Genomic DNA, 18,196 nt, shown 5'->3' on the forward strand with positions numbered 1-18,196 from the left:
CCTTGGTTTGCGAATTGAGCATTTGACAAACAGTATCTTTGTCTATCAATCTGCCTACACAGAAAAGGTGTTGAAACAATTATATATGGATGGAGCACATCCATTAAGTACTCCGATGTTTGTTCGATCACATGATGTGAGTAAGGACCCCTTCCGACCTCCAGAAAAGAATGAGGAACTCCTTGGTTCTGAAATACCTTATCTTAGTGCAATTGGTGCACTAATGTATCTTGCAAATACTACAAGGCCTGATATTGCTTTTTCAGTAAATGTTATAGCAAGGTATAGTTCTGCTCCTACTAGGAGACATTGGAATGAGATCAAACACATATTACAGTATCTAAAGGGGACTATCGATAAGGGCTTATTTTATTCTAAAGATTGCAGTTCCGATCTTGTTGGTTATGCTGATGTTGGGTACTTATCTGACCTTTATAAAGCTCTGTCTCAAACATGTTATGTATTCATATGTGGGGGTACTGCTATATCTTGGAGATCAACAAAGCAGTCTATCGTAGCCACTTCATCGGATCATGCTGAGAGTATAGCTATTCATGAAGCAAGCTGAGGGTGTGTGTGGTTGAGGTCTATAATACATCTCATTCGAGAAAAATGTGGCTTGAAATGTGATAAAGTACCAACAATTTTATATGAAGATAATGCAGCATGCATAGCACAACTGAAAGATGGATTCATAAAAGGAGATAGAACAAAACACATTTCGCCAAAGCTTTTCTATACACATGAGATCCAAAAGAATGGTGATATTGACTGTAATACTCATACTTTTTCACTACAAAAAAATAGCATTTAGCGACACGTTATATTCGTCGCTATCATATGAAAATCCGTCGCTAAATAGAAATAGCGATGGAATAGCAACGGAATTTGTTCTGTCACTATATTGCTCGTTGCTAACCTCATAGCGACAAAAAATTGAATTTCCGCGTAAAATTTGTGATCAATTAGCGATGAAACAGTTTGGTTGTTGATATTACTGACGTACATTTCCGTTGCTATAGCGTTGCTATTCCCAAAATTCATTTTGGTCGTGGCTTAATTTACGACAGAATATTTTTTCGTTGATCCGTTGCAACATAATTTGGTCTACTTATTTAGCAACCAAATTTATCCATCGCTAAAGTTTTTCAATAGCTACGACTGATGTTAGTCACTAATTTTTTGTCGCTAATTACAACCGTCTTTAGCAACTAAATTAATCTGTTCCTAAAGTTTTTCAGTAGCAACGACAAAACTTAGTCACTAATTTTTTGTCGCTAATAATTTTATAAGAAAATAGTTGAAACACGTAAATTATAAAATGATTAAATATCCAACATTCAAATAGATAGCAAAATTCACAACAATTGTGTTCAACACCCACAATTTCAAGTATTTTATCAAACATAAACTAATGTCAAAATAGTCTATTAAAAATTAGTGCAACGATCATGGACTATGAATAATATGAAGCTACGAATCAACGTCGTCGTCATCATCATGAGTAGGAGGAGGATCAAGCACGGTCCCATCTTGTACCTTAGTACCACCAACACGCTCAATAACTATCAAAATAAAATGAGTAGTAAGGGCCGGAATCAATTGCTTCACCAACTCCTCCATATTTGTTGTCGGTAAAGAAATCGAAGATAGTACTGATGATGTGGAAGCATTGCAGGCACACAGTTTTTTCCCAAAGTAACTTGTAGCTTCTAATCCAAGACCAAACAATCTTTTCTTCTTTGCTCCTCCCGCAACTTCATAATATGTCTCCAATTGATTTATTACAGATTCACATTGTACTTTTTCCCATATAATTTCTTTATACCTTTCCTGTAACAAGTGAAGTTATTAAAATAGACTCAAGTTCATGTCAACACAAAAGAAAAATAAGAGATGAGTATCATATCGTTAGATGTAAGTTATGGACTTACATGTAGAAGTCGGGAACACTCACCCACAAAAGATTTTCCATCATGATTATGTGTATGGACGTGCAAATGTAACTCACTTGGAGTTGGATGTAGACCTATTTTAAGAGCCTATACAGAATTTTCAGGTATTTAGAATGAGACCAACGTACATTAGCAGTATACCAAAAGAGAATCATGACACACCACCAAGTTTCTTTACCCTATTCTAAGCAAAAAAATGTCACCAAACATGTTGGAATAGCAGGAAAATAAAGAGGAAAAGGAAGAGAGTAGTAGGAAAGAATTGTTGCAAAACAAAGAGGAAAAAAAAGAGCAACTGCTTGCTGAAAAAATAGCATAAAACCAGCAGCGGCTGCAATAACAGAAAACAACAGCAGTAACAATTTCTAGCAACTATTAGTGTAACAAATAAGAATGCACATGTAGAAAACAGCTGTTGCAGTTCTGGAAAATAGCAACTATTGGTTTCTTGGGCAGTATGTTGCAGTTCTGGAAAATAGCTGCTTACTGGAAAAGTAGCATAAAACCAGCAGCAGCTGCAATAATAGAAAACAACAGATATGTTCCATAGAGAAAATACTATTTTTATTGCAAGATAGATAGAGGTAAGATTGCAAATACACTACCCTCACGCACACGGTGAGATTACACTAGCTACGTTGTTGGTTGGAACCATGAAGTACAGTTAGGAACAAAATGAGGATATGTTTCATTGAAAAGACCTGCCAATAGAATTAATAAAAAAAAGTTGATGATTGAAGAAACTTCATTAATATTATATAGTAGATAGCATTTAAATAGAAGTAAAGGATACTAAGGCAGATATTTTAGGGTTAAAATATCTACCTTAATATCCTTGTTTTGCAGCCCAAACAAGGTAGCACCACTACCAGGTTCTTGCTACGCACTTTAGACACAACCATAGCTACTAAAACAACGAAGTAACGACTTAAAACTAATCAGCTATTTCAAGGTACGTAGAAACAGACCATAGCATCACATATAGCGCCAAAATAAAGTGGAAAAACTAGCATTTCAACAGCCAAAAGAACATAGCAGCAGCCTAAACAAAATAACTTCCCGGGTTGATGAACAATTTTTTTGAAATATATACTTACAAGTTTTTTTTGGTGCTCTCCAGCTATGATAGAGCTACCAGTATGTGTCCCAGCAGCTACTTCATGTCCACCACAATGATTCTTTGAATTTATCTCAGACTTCTTAACACAGTCATCACTTTGCCAAAGTTCCATCCACTTTTTCCACACATGGTCATTTACAAATTCCGATTGAACTGTAGCTCTATGCTTCATTATATTGGAAATAAAATTCTTGTAGCATAATGCATCCTTCTTCATCCATTGTTGCTTCACCAAAACTTCACTTACGGAAGCATCCCAATAGAAATTCTTCTGAAATTCAGTTTAAAGTAATATAATTAAGTGTTAGCTGCAAACTCAAACAACTTCTATTGATTATGATCTTAAAAAACATACCTTGAATTCTCCAAAATAACCATCTTTGACATCTTGTGAAACACCTTTTCAATTGATCCCATTAGGATCAACTTCACTTTTGAAAGACAATGTAATGGAACTGGAGAATTTGGAAAATGGTTCCAACCTGTACAACATCAAATTCAAAATCAATAACACTACACAACATCTATGTACAAAAATAGTAAACATATAAGTAGTAGGTACTAACCCTGAAGAAGTCAGAAAAATAAGGGTTTGGCCATTGTTACAACTGGAATCTCCTGAAGCAGATATATTTCAGTTCTAGGCCATGTCGGTTAGATGATTACCTTCCACAATCTCAGCTTCCGTCTCAGTATCAGTAAAAGATTAGATTGTTCTTCAGATTTCAGGACTGTTAGATACAGTACGGAACTCAGCTAGTTCCATCAGATTCAGGACTGTCAGATACAGCCACTCATGTTATCAGTTACATCAATTCTCAGAGCTCATGTTATCAGTATTCAGCTTCAGGACTGTCAGATACAGTCAACCAGACCAGTTTTTCATAATCAGAACTGTCAGAAATAATTATTCATGTATCAGTAACATAGTATCAGACCCTCAGTATTCAGTAATACAGTATCAGTCTTTCTCACTTATCAGCGACTCAGGGGTCAATATCAGTAGACTCAGTATTCAGTCCTATCACGATCTCAGTTACATTTACGTAGTCATGCATGTATTCTCACGTTCATGTTAGTCAGTCAGTTAGTATTGTTCATGTATATGAACCATTTGCATTTAGCCTACCTCACTTGCATACCAGTACATTCAAAGTACTGACGTATTTGCGCTATGGTGTGTTATACCATAGGTTTAGAAGTACGAGCTTCAGAGCATCAGTAGCATCCCAGTTCAGCAGTCAGAGTCAGTTGTGAGTCCTCATCCTTCGAGAACGTGATGATTACATTACTATTCCAGTTTTAGTTTATTTCAGTAGTCGGAGTTAGTTGGGGACATGTCCCATCAACTCCTTATTCAGACAGTTTAGTTTAGAGGATTTCAGACTACAGTATGTTCAGACAGTTATCTCGGTTGTTTTGGTATTTCTATGCCATTTTTCAGACATTATATTATCAGATATTTATTCAGTATTGAACCTTATAGCCTTACAGCTTCTATTCCGTGTTCATACAGTGTATGTATGTATGTATATATATATATATATACAGTATATTATGCAGTGTATAGGTATAGATATCAGCCATAAGTTAGCTTGTGGTCCTTCGGGGTCATGAGTACCGTGTAGCGTTTCGGGTACCAGATTCAGGAGTTACATTGACGTACAACAGATTCGTTCAAGTGACAACGTGACTGATTTATTCACCAAGTCTCTTCCAGCTGCAACTTTCAAGAAGATGGTGCACAAGATCGGAATGCAAAGATTCAAGGATGTTCTTATTAGGGGGAGTTAATATGCGTTGTACTCTTTTTTCCTTAGGAGGTTTTGTCTCACTGGGTTTTCCTTGTAAGGTTTTTAATGAGGCAGCCTATATGTATTGTTAGACAGTGTTATGATATATATCAATTATAGTGAATGTCTATCAAGATCTATTTGATGTCTATCAGGATGTAATGTATTTGTCTTTTAGTGTGAAACTAGGGACAAATTCTCCCTATAAATAGAAGGGTCTCCTTCATTGTAAATCATCCCTCAAGAGAAAAATAAGAATCACTTTCTCTATTCTCTCCACTCTTCTTCTTGTTCTTTATTATTTTATAACACAAAAGAATATATATATATATAATTTTTTAATTTTGATATGCTATGTATAATCATTATAAAGAAAATAATGTAATTTTATTAGCTACTAAAATTTTATAAAGAACAAATAAAATAATTAAAACTTAATAAAAATTAGGAAATTGATTATGACTCGCATTTTAACTCATTTCAACTCAAGTAATTTTTAAACTTATTCCATCTTAATTTATCCAAACTCAACTCAACCCGATCATTTTTCGAAAAGTTTAGCTTGTAACTCTCTCTCTCTTTTTTGCACTACATTTTTACGATCTTTGAAAACGACAACGCACTCAATATGTGTTTTTCAAAAAGGAAGGCAGGAGAAAATTAAAGTAGGTGAGTGCGCTTTCTCATGTTTAATCCTCGTCGACTTTGCACTAAGTTTATTTTACTGACTCTCAGCATAAAAATGTTGAAAGTGACAAATTGCTCTTTTGATCATGTGCATCAGAACACAAGTTATGATGCACTCCAGCAAGCTTTTCCTTTCCTATTTTCATTTTTATTGCGTATTTTTATAACTAGTTACTACTTTATTCGTTTTTAAATACATGTCATACTTACTAAAAAAAAAAAAATATTTTATAATACTTTTCATTTAAAAATCAAGACGTAATTACTTATTTGTTTTCACTTTTAGCCTTAATCATTAATAAGGAGAGATATTAATATAACGCATAAAAAGAAAAGTATTAAATAGAGAGAAATAATGAATAAGAGTAACTTAGTTAAATTAGCTTCTAGTTAATATTTTTCTTAACGAAATAATAACAAGCAAAAAAGTGACAAATATTTAGGATAGTACTTCCTCCATTTTTTTTACTTGCTTCCTTTTTTCAGAGTCAAAGTATACAAACTTTGATCAATATTTTAAGATGTATTTCTTAATCAAATCGAGAAAAGAAAAATTACAACTTATAGGGTGTGTTTGGTATGAAGGAAAATATTTTCCTAAAAAATGTTTTCTTGGAAAATAAGTTGATTTCTTACTTGTTTTTCTATATTTGGTTGATCGATGGAAAATATTTTATAGTATTTGATTAGTGAATGAAAAAATATTTTTCAAAACATACATTCTAGTGTTTAGCTAAAACGTAAAAATACATTTTAGACAAATAATTTTTGATCTCAAAAAATACTTTTTTTAGGGTGCATACAATATGAAGGAGGAAAAATATTTTCTAGAAAAATAAGTTATTTCTTACTTATATTCATGTGATCGTTATGCAAATTGGATAAGTATATGTTTTCTAAAAGTATTTGTATATATTTAACAAAAGAAATGAGAACGAATAGGATAAAAAGGGTGGAATAAGAAAAAAACTTTGAATTTATTTTTAAAAATAAATTAAAAATATTAATTTTTTTTGGAGAGATGGTTGGCAGGTGCGGATTGGGGTTGTCAAAATAGGTAATAAGGGTGAGGTAAGAAAATAATTTTGATTTTTTAAAAAATAAATTAATTTTTTGGGGGGTTGGGGGCTAGTAGGGGGAAAGAGTGGGGTAAGAAAAAAGTTTGAACTATTTTTTTTGAATGGGGAGTATTAGGGGTGGGGGGTCGGGGTAAGGAAGTGAGAGTGGGGTAAGGAAAAAATTAAATATTTTCAAAAAAATAATTTTTAAAAAATAAATATTCTTGTTTTTGTGTGTGGGGGTGGGTGGGGGGGTTGGTAGGGGGTCGGGTAGGGGAGGTAAGAAAAAAGTTTGAATTTATTTTTAATTTTTTTTTTTTGGTAGGGGGTAGGGGTTTGGATTTTGGGGTGAGGTAAGAAAAAAATTTAAAATATTTTTTAATAGGGGTGGTAGGGAGCGGGGTGGGGGAGGGGGATTGAGGGTCAGAGTAGGGATGGATGATTTTGAGAGTTGTATGAATATTTCAACTTAAGAGTAAGGTTGAAAGAGAGTTTTGCAAAATGTTTTTATTACTTTTTAAAGGGAAGTCATTTTCCTTAGAATTGAGGAAAATAAGTTGATTTGGAAAACATTTTCTAAAACCTTTAAGCCAACCAAACATGAGAAAATTGGAAAATATTTTCTGAAAAATGTTTTACTTCATACCAAACACATCCATAGAACTTTTCATATAATTTTTTAATATAAAAAATTTAATTCTAAAAGATTAAATTAATCTAATCTAATTTGACTTTGAAACTTAGTTAAATTGGTTCACGAAAACGATGATCACAAATAAAAAGAAATGGAGGGCGTATTCATCATTTTAAACTCATGAGTTTTTTTTCTCTCTTATCAATGCATGCAACACGTCACTGGTTAACACTAGTAGAGGCGGATCCAGTATTTCAAATTTGTGGGTTCCCAATAAAATAAATAAAACTGGAAAAATAGAACCTTCAAAGGGGGTTCAAACTCATGATCAGCAACAGCAATGCACACATCTCAAGCGTTCCCCTCCTATCGTTGAGCCATACAACTATTTAGTTATGAACCCCTGTTAATATTTAAACCTATTAAAATTTTTTGAAATGCAATTATAAGTCTTACAGTAGGGATAGAGAAAATGCATTTATATTACGATTTACCCATGCATGCCAAAGAACATAACTAAATATATATATATGGGTATTGTAGATCAATACACGTTAAGTTTACTAAATGTAATCTTACGATGCCAGGCTAGGACACTTACGCCGCCAAACATAAATAATAGTAAAAACTGAAATTTCAAGCATCCCTATGTTGAGAAGCTTTGTTTAATTCGCTTTGGTTAGGGTTAACCAAAATATAGACCATACTTTGGAGGAATCGGTCAAAACATATACTCCCTCCGTTCCATTTTACTTATCCCAATTTGATATTACATATTCATTAAAAAAATAATACGATTACTTTACTATAGTACCTCTATTACATAATGTTTACTTCCTCCGTTCAAAATTTTCTAATTTGATTTTCTATTTTACTTGTTTTTTTTCATTAATCAAGATCCTTTACATTAATTACTTTTTTTTTTAATTAAATTGTAAACAACATTTAATATGAGTACTATGATAAGCTAGACATGTTATTAATTATTTTTCTTAATCAATGTGTCATCTCAATTTGGGACGGAGGGAGTATATTTTAATTTGGAGAAAAAATAATTAATACTAAAGGTAAAAAAGGAAGGAAAAAAATTTGTCTTGTCTTAATTAATGAAAAATGACAAGTAAAATAAGAAATCAAATTAGAAAATTTGGAACGAGTAAAATGGAACGAAGGGAGTTATTATTTTAATTTTATGAAGTGGTAATCAGCAAAGAGTTGTTCTGGTCTTGATTTCCATGTGATGACGGATATATTTGGAGTAGAAGGTGAAGGGAATATTAAGTGGCAAATTTAGAATTTAAATTTTTTGAGCTCAAGATTTTGTTAAAACATATTTGACTAGCTGGATTTAAAACAAACTTTTATACTTACGTGAAAAGGTGATACTCCCTCGCTCAAGTTTCTCCAAATTTTGCTTTGCTCCACTTATGAAATTAAGATAATTTTATTATGTTCTTTTAATGTTATCTCTATTATTAAATCACTACACAAAGCGTATATGCTCAAATTTAGATTTTTAAGGTATAATTAGTAAGGTTAATTTGGAAAAACTAGCCCCCAAAAAATATTTTTTTTTTAAAGAAGAATGTCAAATCAATAAGGGTCAACTATTTTAAAACGATGATATCTTATGCTCGTTCACTTTCCCGTTTGTTATTATTTACGAGCTTTTCCCGTAGACTTCAGCCCAATGACACATTTTGGATCTATAAGACCAAATAAAAGCCCAATGGGATGGATCACCCAAACAATAGCCCAATGCAATGGACCAACCAACATGTCTGTTGCAGTTACTAAATTGGCGCTTGTTAGTTTGAATCAGTTCTGATCTGAAAAAACAGAATGAATTTGGGTGAACTATACATACTTGAAGTTTTGAACTTTGTGAAAAGTAATAATGGCGATTAGAACACTGCTTCGTTCCAGAATTGTACATTATTTCTCCAAAACACTCTTCCATTGCTATCTTTCTCCACCCAAAACCACTCAATATTGTCTTTCTTCTTCTTCATTCTCTTCTTACCTTCCCCCCTGCAATGGTTTTCGCGGCTATATGTTCATGTCCTCTTTAACTGAAGCAAAAACAAAACCCGAACACGGAAGCTCGGACCCATCTTCTCCGGACCTTGTAAACGAGATTTCTCGAATTCTTAGCGATTACAGAAGCCCACACCACGATATTGAGTCAGCTCTCAGTCCGTTTTCCGGCAGAATTTCAACTGACGTAGTTGAACAAGTGCTCAAACGTTGCAAGAATCTTGGATTCTCTGCGCACAGGTTTTTCATATGGGCGCAAAAGTTATCAGGTTTTTGTCATAGTAGAGTAAGTTTTCACATTCTTGTTGATACATTAGGAAGTAGCAAACAGTTTCCCTTGATATGGGATTTCCTTGTTGAGATGAGAACGAATTTATCTTGTGAAATTACTCCGGAAATTTTCTGGATTGTTTTCAGGGCTTATAGTAGAGCTGGTTTGCCAGCTGATGCAATTAGGGCTTTTAATAAAATGGTAGATTTTGGGATTAAACCATGTTTAGTTGACCTCGATAAGCTTTTGCTGGCGCTGTGTAAACGAAAGCACACGAAGCAAGCTCAGGAGTTTTTCGATAAAGTGAAGGGTGATTTCATGCCGAGCGTGAAAACTTACAGCATTCTGATCAGAGGTTGGGGAGAATTAGGGGAAGTTGCTGGAGCGCAAAAGCTGTTCGATGAAATGCTTGAAAGAGGTCGTTCAGTTGATTTGCTTGCGTATAATAGTATTTTGGAGTCGCTATGCAAGACTGGTAAGATGGATGAGGCTTTCACCTTTTTCACGAAGATGAGATCCATTGGACTGATACCTGATGCTTATACTTATTCAATTTTTATTCATGGTTATTGCGCGGTAGATGATATTCATTCGGTTTTCAGGGTCCTTGATCGGATGAGACGGTACAAACTTGTGCCTAATGCATTTACGTATAACTGCATCATCAAAAAGCTTTGTAAGACCAACAAGGTTGAAGAGGCTTACCAACTGATAGATGAGATGATCAGTGGAGAGGTGAGGCCTGATTGTTGGAGTTACAATACTATCCTAGCTTCTCATTGTGATCGCAATGAAGTTAACTCTGCACATAGGCTGATTTCGAGAATGGAACAAAACAACTGCCTACCCGATAAGCATACATATAATATGTTGCTTAAGATGCTTATTAGGGTGGGAAGGTTTGATAGAGTTGAGAAAGTATGGGAGAGCATGGAAGACAGGAACTTTTATCCTTCAGTCTCGACGTATGCTGTCATGGTGCATGGTTTCTGTCAGAAGAAAGGCAAACTTGAGGAAGCATGTAAGTATTTTGAAATGATGATAGATGAAGGCATTCCACCATATACAGCGACTTGTGAAATATTGAGAAATAGATTAATAGGTCGTGGATTTGCAGATCAGACCGAGATACTTGCAGATAAGATGGAAAGGAGCACATCTAGGTTAATTCAAGAACTGACAAACGTGATGCGAGGTAACAAGGCCTGCATGAAGTTGAAGCATGATGAAGAATACCCAGATGAAAGTTTTGAGTGAAAGAATCTAATGGTCTAGGATAGTCCAAATCCTTGGCCTAGAGGATACCTACTCTTGTTGCATGTCTTTTATTGGTCATCACATGCTGCATCTCCTTGTTTTCTGATAGCAGTGAGTGGTTCTGACTTGGCTATTCCCAGTGGAAACTCCTCGCCCGGATAGCAAACTATAGCCAGAGAGCAAAACCTTGGCCCGACCTATTATCTTGTGATGGCAAATTATAGTCAAAGAGTGGTGAAATTTGGACCTAGTGAGTTTCTTGATCTGCATATCCCCTTTGCAAAGCCTTCATTCGTTTTTATGGTCCGGCTACCCGGAACAGCAAAGCTGCATTGATTCTTATCCGGCTGCCCTGTGGGTCCAGTTGCTCTTTACCTTTCAATATGTGTAAATGACACCTAGCTTTTAATGATTTAGATGTGGTGCAATTGGGAGGAAAACTTAGCTATTTAAGGCTGTATAAATGGATTTGTAGATGTAGACTTCCAGTTATTTACAAGGTAAAGGAAAGAAAGACATGTAGTTATCTCTTGGAATCCACATCTTGCATTGGATTTCTTGCATCAGATTTTTTGTATGCTTAGAGCACAAGCTGAAGGGCTATCGATTTTCAAGAGTAAACAAGGGGGTTTTACCAGAAAGGAAAAAAAAAAGGGTTAACAAGGGGTCACAAGGTCTGCTTTCTGGTTGAATGATGCCTTGTATGTTGTAACTAGTGCTGGAATACATTAGTTAAGGCATACAAGAATCTTCCGTTGTACCAGAGTATATTAAGGACAAATTCATTTGTATTTGAATGGGAAATAAATATTTAATTGTGAGACATTTTCTGGAAATGCCATGCAGATGGATAAGTGAACGATCTGTTGTTTCTGTCATATATGTCTAGTTAATGGGTCTAAAATTTAACCGTTATCCATATTTCTGACATCGATATTGTTGGTGATGTGACTTGGAACTGTGTCATATAATCATTCCAGATGTGACCTCAAATAGTTTGTTTTCTTTGGGAATGATCACAGGAATCGTAAAGATTGGGACATGGAAACCAAAGTTGGATTTATCAATCCATTAGATAGTAGTTAGCTCTTTGCCAATATTCTGGAATCTTTACATGATGCAAAGTAGCTTTTGGATCCCTATAAACTACTTAAATCACGTGTAATGTTGATATTTTTCCCCTGAACGCCTTTACGCATCTGGAAGATCTATCTATGTAAAAGTCTTTTTGAAGTCATAAACAGTTGGCCTGATTGTGATATACACGAAGATACTCGAGTGTTCCTTGAAAACTAGTTTATATAGTTAGAGTAAGTTACTCACCAGGTTGCCAATCTGACGCTGATGCTAATAGCTAAATGCAAGGTTGAGTTAGTAAAAATACATTTTACGTTGTAGAAATAAATATTCATTTAAGGAATGCGTCCAAACTAGAATTTGAAAGATATTACTGTTGTAAATAGAAACTAATGCAAACGCCAAAAGAAAAAAAAATCTACCTAAACGCCACCTATTATTAGTTAAATAAATTTGGTAGACATTTTTTCAAAATTATATAAGTACCACTGTAATAATAGACACAAAAAGAAAAAAAAAAAAAAAAAAGGAAAGAGCAGAAATTGATGGAGAAGTCGGTGACAGAAACAAAGAGTGCAAAAAGGGGAAGGTAGATCTACAACAAGGGAGAGATCTACCGACTACTTCATTCCCTCCATTTTCTTCCTTGGTTCATTGGGCCTGTTCTCTTCCATAGAATGATTGCGTCAACAGTGCGAAAGCCATTATTTGGTGTTACCCTATTGGTCTTTTCTCTGTTTCTCCTTCTCTTCTTCTTCCCACCTCTTCCTTTCTACTCCGACCCTTCCCTTACCTTCAATTCTTCCCTGTAAGTTTCTTCTCCTTCTTTTAACCTCTGCTTGTTAATTGCTTTGATACTTGTGATTGTGTGTCGTTCTGATCCGTTTGAATTTTGAGTGTAATTTGCAGGCTTGAAAGACATGAGATATGGAGCTTACGGAGACTAGCCGAGTGGCGACCTTGCAATTGGTGGCTCCAACCTCAAATTCATGGTTAGTTTTTGCATGATCGGTCCTAAATAAGTGTCACCTTAGCGAAACTAAGATCACGTCCATTAAGGAATCAATAAATATAATGCCTAGTTTGCTAAACTATCCCTATTCAATAAATGTCTCTAGAAAATCGCACGCTATTAAGAAGATGAAGTATCGTGGTATAGTCAAAAATAACTGATTCTTGTGTTGAATTCCTAAAGGGAAACTTATTTTGGGACGGAGGGATTACTATGTTGCTGCATTGGTGTTTCTAGTGGTCTGTTGGTGGAGGTTGAGCTGATTTATACTGGGGATGCTTAATTTTGTTATAATAGCAATGTGGAGTTTTGTTCTTTAAAAGAAAAAAAAAAATCAGGTAGCTACTTGGGATTTCTGAGGGGTTGGTGAAATAAGAACTCGGATATAGCCCTAGTTGTGCATATAAGCTTCTTGTCTAGGGGGTTCTGTGTTTTCTAAGTCAAGCATTTGATTGGCTTCCAATGCAGACATTTGCATTTGGTTTTTGTTGTTGAAATGCTGCAGTTCTTCCTGCTCAGACTAATGGGTATATTCGAGTGGATTGCTATGGTGGACTCAATCAGATGAGAAGAGATGTGAGTATTGCTATTTGCTGCACCTACATTGAATATCCTACCGGCTGAAATTTATGATGATAAAATTTATATTCAATTTGTTTCTCATTATTTGTGATCTGCAGTTGTGTGATGGTGTTGGAGTAGCTCGTTTGCTCAATGCTACCCTTGTTTTGCCAAAGTTTGAAGTAGCTGCATACTGGAATGAGTCAAGGTATGCTATTGTTATGAGTTGTATATTTGTTTCATCTTCCTTGTCTTAACCTACATTTTGTAGGTTTTAGTTACTTGATTACTTCTTTAGTCTAGGCAGAAGATCATTAATCGCTACATCTGGTCAACAGATAACTCTATAGTTTTACATGGTTAAGAGCTATCTGATATTGTTGTTGGATTTCTTTATAATGTTGCCTATTTTTCCTTTTCATGCCTATGAATGTCGTTTTACCGTGTTTCAGCGGTTTTGAAGATGTATTTGATGTAGACTTCTTCATCCAACAATCGAAGGGCTTTGTTAATGTGGTAAAGGAGCTTCCAACTGAGATTGCATCAAAAGATCCTGTTAGAGTTGATTGTAGCAAACGCAAAGGCCAATTTGACTATGTTGAGACTGTTCTTCCTTCCCTACTGAAGCATGGATATATCTCAATCACCCCTGCAATGAGTCAAAGAAGGGATAGGTACTAATATTTTGTATTTTGAGTTAAGTTGAAAACTCTTAACCAATCATTTCTGCAGGCAGCTTTCAAAGGATAGTTTTTTATTCATCCTTATAACCATAATTACTCATGTGGTGCTTTTCTATAATCTTTTGAATCTTTTAGGTACCCTCTTTATGCAAAAGCTGCACTTTGCCAGGCTTGTTATAGTGCATTGCGCCTCACAAGCACATTGGAGAAGAAAGCATTGGAGCTTTTACAAGCTATACCAAAGCCCTTCTTATCGCTTCACCTTCGGTTTGAACCTGACATGGTAGCTTATAGTCAATGTGAGTATGCTGGTCTTTCTCCTGCCTCCTCAAAAGCCATAGAAGCTGCACGGGTTGACAGGAAACCTTGGACCGGGGAAACAGCTCGTATTTGGAGAAACCGTGGAAAGTGTCCTCTTACACCCAGTGAAACTGCATTCATACTTAAAGCTCTAGCCATACCTGGCAATACAACTATTTATTTGGCTGCCGGTGATGGCCTGATGGAACTTGAGGGACTAACATCTGTGTACACCAATGTTGTTACCAAATCTAGTCTTCTTAGCGGAGAGGACTTCACGGCCATGCATGGGAACACAAAAGCTGCACTGGATTATTACGTGTCTATTAACAGCGATTCTTACATGGCTACTTATTTTGGGAATATGGATAAGATGGTTGCTGCAATGCGAGCTTTCAAGGGGTTGTATAAGACAATTCTCTTGAACAGGAAGGCTTTTGCATTGTTCACCTCGCAGGGGCTTAAAGGGAAGGAACTAACAGAAGCCTTGTGGAAGGTTCATAGAGATGATTTTATAATGGGTAGAGGATCTGCCTTACCGGACTGTTTTTGCGAATTCAATCTATGAGTTTATGTTTTCCTGTTTTAGTCTAGTTGTTTCTTGATGTTTTGGTCCCACACCCAGAGCAATTTATTTGTGCCTACTAGTTCACCTAAAAAAGTTGTCTTGTGCTTGATGTAGGTCGTTCACAAATTTATGTGATAGAATTTGATCATGTATTCTAAAGTGGATGTAGCTTATGGAACACCACATTTTGGCATTTGATAATTTGTGTTCATTTCTTCTTTCAAGCTCTGCCTTTCCATTCGCCTTTACTCTTCTATATGTACCTCCTCCCATTTTAGTGCTTTTTTCTCTGCGGAATATGGGTTTCTTTTTCCATTTGATGGAATGGTGTTATAGAGGTCGTCTGTCGTGGTACCTGTATCCTCTTTGGTTGATCCAATGGCTTAAGTTGGTACTATACAGAAATTTATTTGCCCTGTGAGAATGGCTTTACTTTACCTAACCTTTGTGAGGTAGAGAGGCTGTTTTGATAGACCGTCAGTTTAAAGAAAAGCGATTTCAAAAACAAGTTTGACAAGTTTAGCACTTTGGGCGTCTAATAATATTCTACTATAATTTACACTTCCTTTTCTATAAATCAAAGAATTTCATTAATACCAAATCAAGATTGGGTTTGTATATAAAAAAAATCCAAAAAATTCTCACTTTTCCAAAACAGAATCAGCGCTGAGAAGTATAACCAAACAAAAGAGCTCTAATTTCCACAATAGTAACCCTCAAAATTCTAGTACAATTTCTCTCTGAAAATCAACTGAAAAATGCACAAAATGTGCTGTCTTCCACAGATTCCTTTCAAGCTAGAGCCTTCTCACTCTCCAACTTGCCATGACATCCTGCACTGTCCTAGGGTATATCCCATGACACTAAACATGGAATAAGACCATACCTCCACAGTGAAATTGCAATGTAGCAACAAGATCAAAATTGGCCCTGATCCTCTGTGCAAACACCGTCAACTAACAACAGTGTGAAACACTTTGCTTTTTTCGCTGCCTTAGTCTTCTATACCAGCTTCCGTATGGGCCTGAAGTCATCTCTCGTGGATAAGTTAATGTAATACAATGCCTGCCAAATCTCTGTGTCCCTGAGTTGCACCTGAATCAAATTTCACATTTCATTCCATTCCGAATCTTGGATTGGCCTCCTGCACGAAAGATAAAACACCTGACCTCTATACCTCCTTAACCACTCACCTATGTGGCCGCTTTTATCAGTTTTGGTCAATATTAAGTTGGAAATTCGTCTTTCTGTGCAAAATCCCCGCACCATGCATCAAGTCAAAAACAGAGATGGACACATTTTTTGAAGGTCAAAGCAAATGCACCTTGAGGAAATAGAATCCTTTAGTCATGTCGTCTTACAGGGATGACACCTCCTCCAAAGACCTTGCTCCTGCATGTAAATACACAATAATTTACAGGAATTTTTTGGGCTAAGCTGCCATAAGATTCCTCACCAGCAAAGAATGTAAAAAAGGCGAGCAGTAATGAGAAACAACGGCTCCATATTTGACAGCAGCATTGGAACAGAAGGCAAAAAACAAAATAAAAATTATCAATAAGAGACAGAATACATACTTACTACAAAGAAGTACGGGTTCATTGGGTCAGTCACAAGAGAAGAGTTCAACCTTTTAGCATCTGACATATTCATTTTCCAATGAAAATCACCTGCATGAAACCAGATAAACTGCTATCAATGGTGATTTTATATTTCTTGCTACGTAGTCAAAATATCATAACAGGAAAAAGGCAAGTTTGCCCACCCTGGTTTTAGTTGAACTGCCAAAACACCTAGATGAACTGTAGCAGAACTGCACACAAAATTGGATGTCAGCTAGCTGCAAAACCAGCAATCTGTACAAAAGACCAAAGAAAGCTACAATCAGAGAGCTCCATCCATCTTATAGAAGATTCAGTGTATTCCTATAATACATAACACTCTTTCCATAAAACAGCATTTATGAATGCCAGTCCAAGCTTACCAAAAACTTAACATCAGCTTCATCTTGATTATGAGACATGGTCATTAACCAAGGAATGCAAAATCGCTGAAGCCTCGGAGTCGAATCCATGACTCAGGTACTGGTCAAATATCAAAGAATACTTTAAAGCAGCAGACAGCTCTGTCGTACTTAAGCTGCAGGAAATAATACTTTTCCATTCCTTGGATTTTCCATCCAAGCAAATTCCATGCAATAAGGCAGCAAAGGTAATTGAATCTGTAGTGTAGCCTTTACTAATCATCTTGTCACGTAGTTGCAATGCAGTTTTGAGCATTTTATGTAAACAGAGGCAAGCAATAATGGAATTGTATGCAGCATTTCTCGGGTGCCAACCATCTGATATCATTCTTTTAAAAGTTGCCATAAACATAGAGTTCTTCTCATCCTGAGGTTCACTTTTCTCCTTTACGAAAATAGTAGGCATGCAATGGGAAAACCCATTAACCAAATAATTGAACGTGACATCAGTTGGATAGCACTTGTGCATGAGCATTTGTTCAAATGTAGAAGCAGCTTTTGCAAGTTTTGCCAATTTACAAAAGCTTCCAATCAGTATACTATAAGTTATCACATTAGGCATCATACCATTTGATTGCATTCCATTGAATAAATTTTCAGCTCTCACAAGATCTCCATTCTGACAAAAGCCATAAATTAAAGAGCTGCAGGTTACCACATTTGGCATAGAGTTGCCCTTTATCATGTGAGGGAGTATCGTTAATGCTCGACGCAAATCATGCTGCTTTACATACCCATCAATTACTGTTGAATAAGTAAAGGCATCTGGAGATATTTTTGACTTTTTCATTCTACTGATGCAAGCAACTGCATCTTTCATCTGTCCAAACTTACAGTATCCCTTGATCATAGCATTGTACCCTACACGCTCAGGATCCATACCCATCTCAATTGTCTGCTCAAATAGCTTCTTCGCTTCTTGAAATTCTCCATTGCTTACACAACCATCTACTAAAGTGGCATAAACATAAGCATCAGGCATTATACCATGGCCAAGCATCTCATCAAGGAGCTGCCTGGCAACAGGAAGCTTCGATTTTTTGCAGAGCCCACTCATCAAAACATTATAAATGCCAGCATCAGGCGGCACTCCCCTTTCAATCATCTTGTCTCGAATGACTAATGCAACGTCAACTTCACCAGAGATCACCAGTCCATGG

At 35.7% G+C, this 18,196-nt stretch overlaps 4 protein-coding genes across 15 annotated transcripts; 2 read left to right on the forward strand and 2 right to left on the reverse strand.

The window, feature by feature from the left end:
* Positions 1 to 1,473: 1,473 nt before the first annotated feature.
* Positions 1,474 to 9,026, reverse strand: LOC107864740. The gene is made up of 6 exons (XM_047408777.1): positions 8,912 to 9,026; positions 3,451 to 3,557; positions 3,091 to 3,346; positions 2,159 to 2,286; positions 1,935 to 2,042; positions 1,474 to 1,833 (listed from the first exon to the last, which is right to left on the reverse strand). Exons 1-6 carry the CDS (start codon positions 9,024 to 9,026, stop codon positions 1,474 to 1,476), a joined length of 1,074 nt encoding a protein of 357 aa, XP_047264733.1.
* A 34-nt stretch (positions 9,027 to 9,060) lies between these two features.
* LOC107861944 (pentatricopeptide repeat-containing protein At1g52640, mitochondrial) lies at positions 9,061 to 11,634 on the forward strand. Of its 2 annotated transcripts, XM_016707348.2 has the most exons (2): positions 9,061 to 10,576; positions 10,673 to 11,634. In XM_016707348.2, the coding sequence occupies exons 1-2, from the start codon at positions 9,145 to 9,147 to the stop codon at positions 10,810 to 10,812; spliced, it is 1,572 nt and encodes a 523-aa protein (XP_016562834.1). In that variant the 5' UTR covers positions 9,061 to 9,144; the 3' UTR covers positions 10,813 to 11,634. The 2 variants fall into 2 exon arrangements, with proteins under 2 accessions (XP_016562834.1, XP_016562833.1); XM_016707347.2 differs by having other exon boundaries at positions 9,061 to 11,634.
* A 736-nt stretch (positions 11,635 to 12,370) lies between these two features.
* Positions 12,371 to 15,237, forward strand: LOC107861945 (O-fucosyltransferase 13). 3 transcript variants are annotated; one of them, XM_016707349.2, is made up of 6 exons: positions 12,371 to 12,697; positions 12,799 to 12,881; positions 13,407 to 13,477; positions 13,582 to 13,670; positions 13,915 to 14,136; positions 14,281 to 15,237. In XM_016707349.2, the coding sequence occupies exons 1-6, from the start codon at positions 12,567 to 12,569 to the stop codon at positions 15,011 to 15,013; spliced, it is 1,329 nt and encodes a 442-aa protein (XP_016562835.1). In that variant the 5' UTR covers positions 12,371 to 12,566; the 3' UTR covers positions 15,014 to 15,237. The 3 variants fall into 3 exon arrangements, with proteins under 3 accessions (XP_016562835.1, XP_016562837.1, XP_016562836.1); XM_016707351.2 differs by having other exon boundaries at positions 12,639 to 12,697; positions 13,370 to 13,477; XM_016707350.2 differs by having other exon boundaries at positions 12,641 to 12,697; positions 13,421 to 13,477.
* Positions 15,238 to 15,579: 342 nt separating this feature from the next.
* On the reverse strand, positions 15,580 to 18,196 carry LOC107861946 (pentatricopeptide repeat-containing protein At1g52620; the record flags this gene model as incomplete). Of its 9 annotated transcripts, none has more annotated exon segments than XM_047409884.1 (5): positions 15,580 to 16,108; positions 16,207 to 16,405; positions 16,595 to 16,683; positions 16,779 to 16,826; positions 16,998 to 18,196. In XM_047409884.1, a coding segment is annotated over 1 exon segment (1,171 nt), but the record flags the coding sequence as incomplete, so codon positions are not given.

Source organism: Capsicum annuum, chromosome 3 (assembly GCF_002878395.1).
Source record: "Capsicum annuum cultivar UCD-10X-F1 chromosome 3, UCD10Xv1.1, whole genome shotgun sequence".
Classification (NCBI taxonomy): domain Eukaryota; kingdom Viridiplantae; phylum Streptophyta; class Magnoliopsida; order Solanales; family Solanaceae; genus Capsicum; species Capsicum annuum.

Coding starts and splice junctions, on each gene's coding strand:
- LOC107864740 (XM_047408777.1), bottom strand. CDS start 9,026: ATGTTGGTTGGTCCATTGCATTGGGCTATTGTTTGGGTGATCCATCCC. Junction 3,558..8,911: donor GAAGTCTACGGGAAAAGCTC/GTAAATAATAAC, acceptor GATGTTGTACAG/GTTGGAACCATTTTCCAAAT. Junction 2,287..3,090: donor AGCTGCTGGGACACATACTG/GTAGCTCTATCA, acceptor CTGTTATTGCAG/CCGCTGCTGGTTTTATGCTA.
- LOC107861944 (XM_016707347.2), top strand. CDS start 9,145: ATGGCGATTAGAACACTGCTTCGTTCCAGAATTGTACATTATTTCTCC.
- LOC107861945 (XM_016707349.2), top strand. CDS start 12,567: ATGATTGCGTCAACAGTGCGAAAGCCATTATTTGGTGTTACCCTATTG. Junction 12,698..12,798: donor CTTACCTTCAATTCTTCCCT/GTAAGTTTCTTC, acceptor TGTAATTTGCAG/GCTTGAAAGACATGAGATAT. Junction 13,671..13,914: donor GCATACTGGAATGAGTCAAG/GTATGCTATTGT, acceptor ACCGTGTTTCAG/CGGTTTTGAAGATGTATTTG.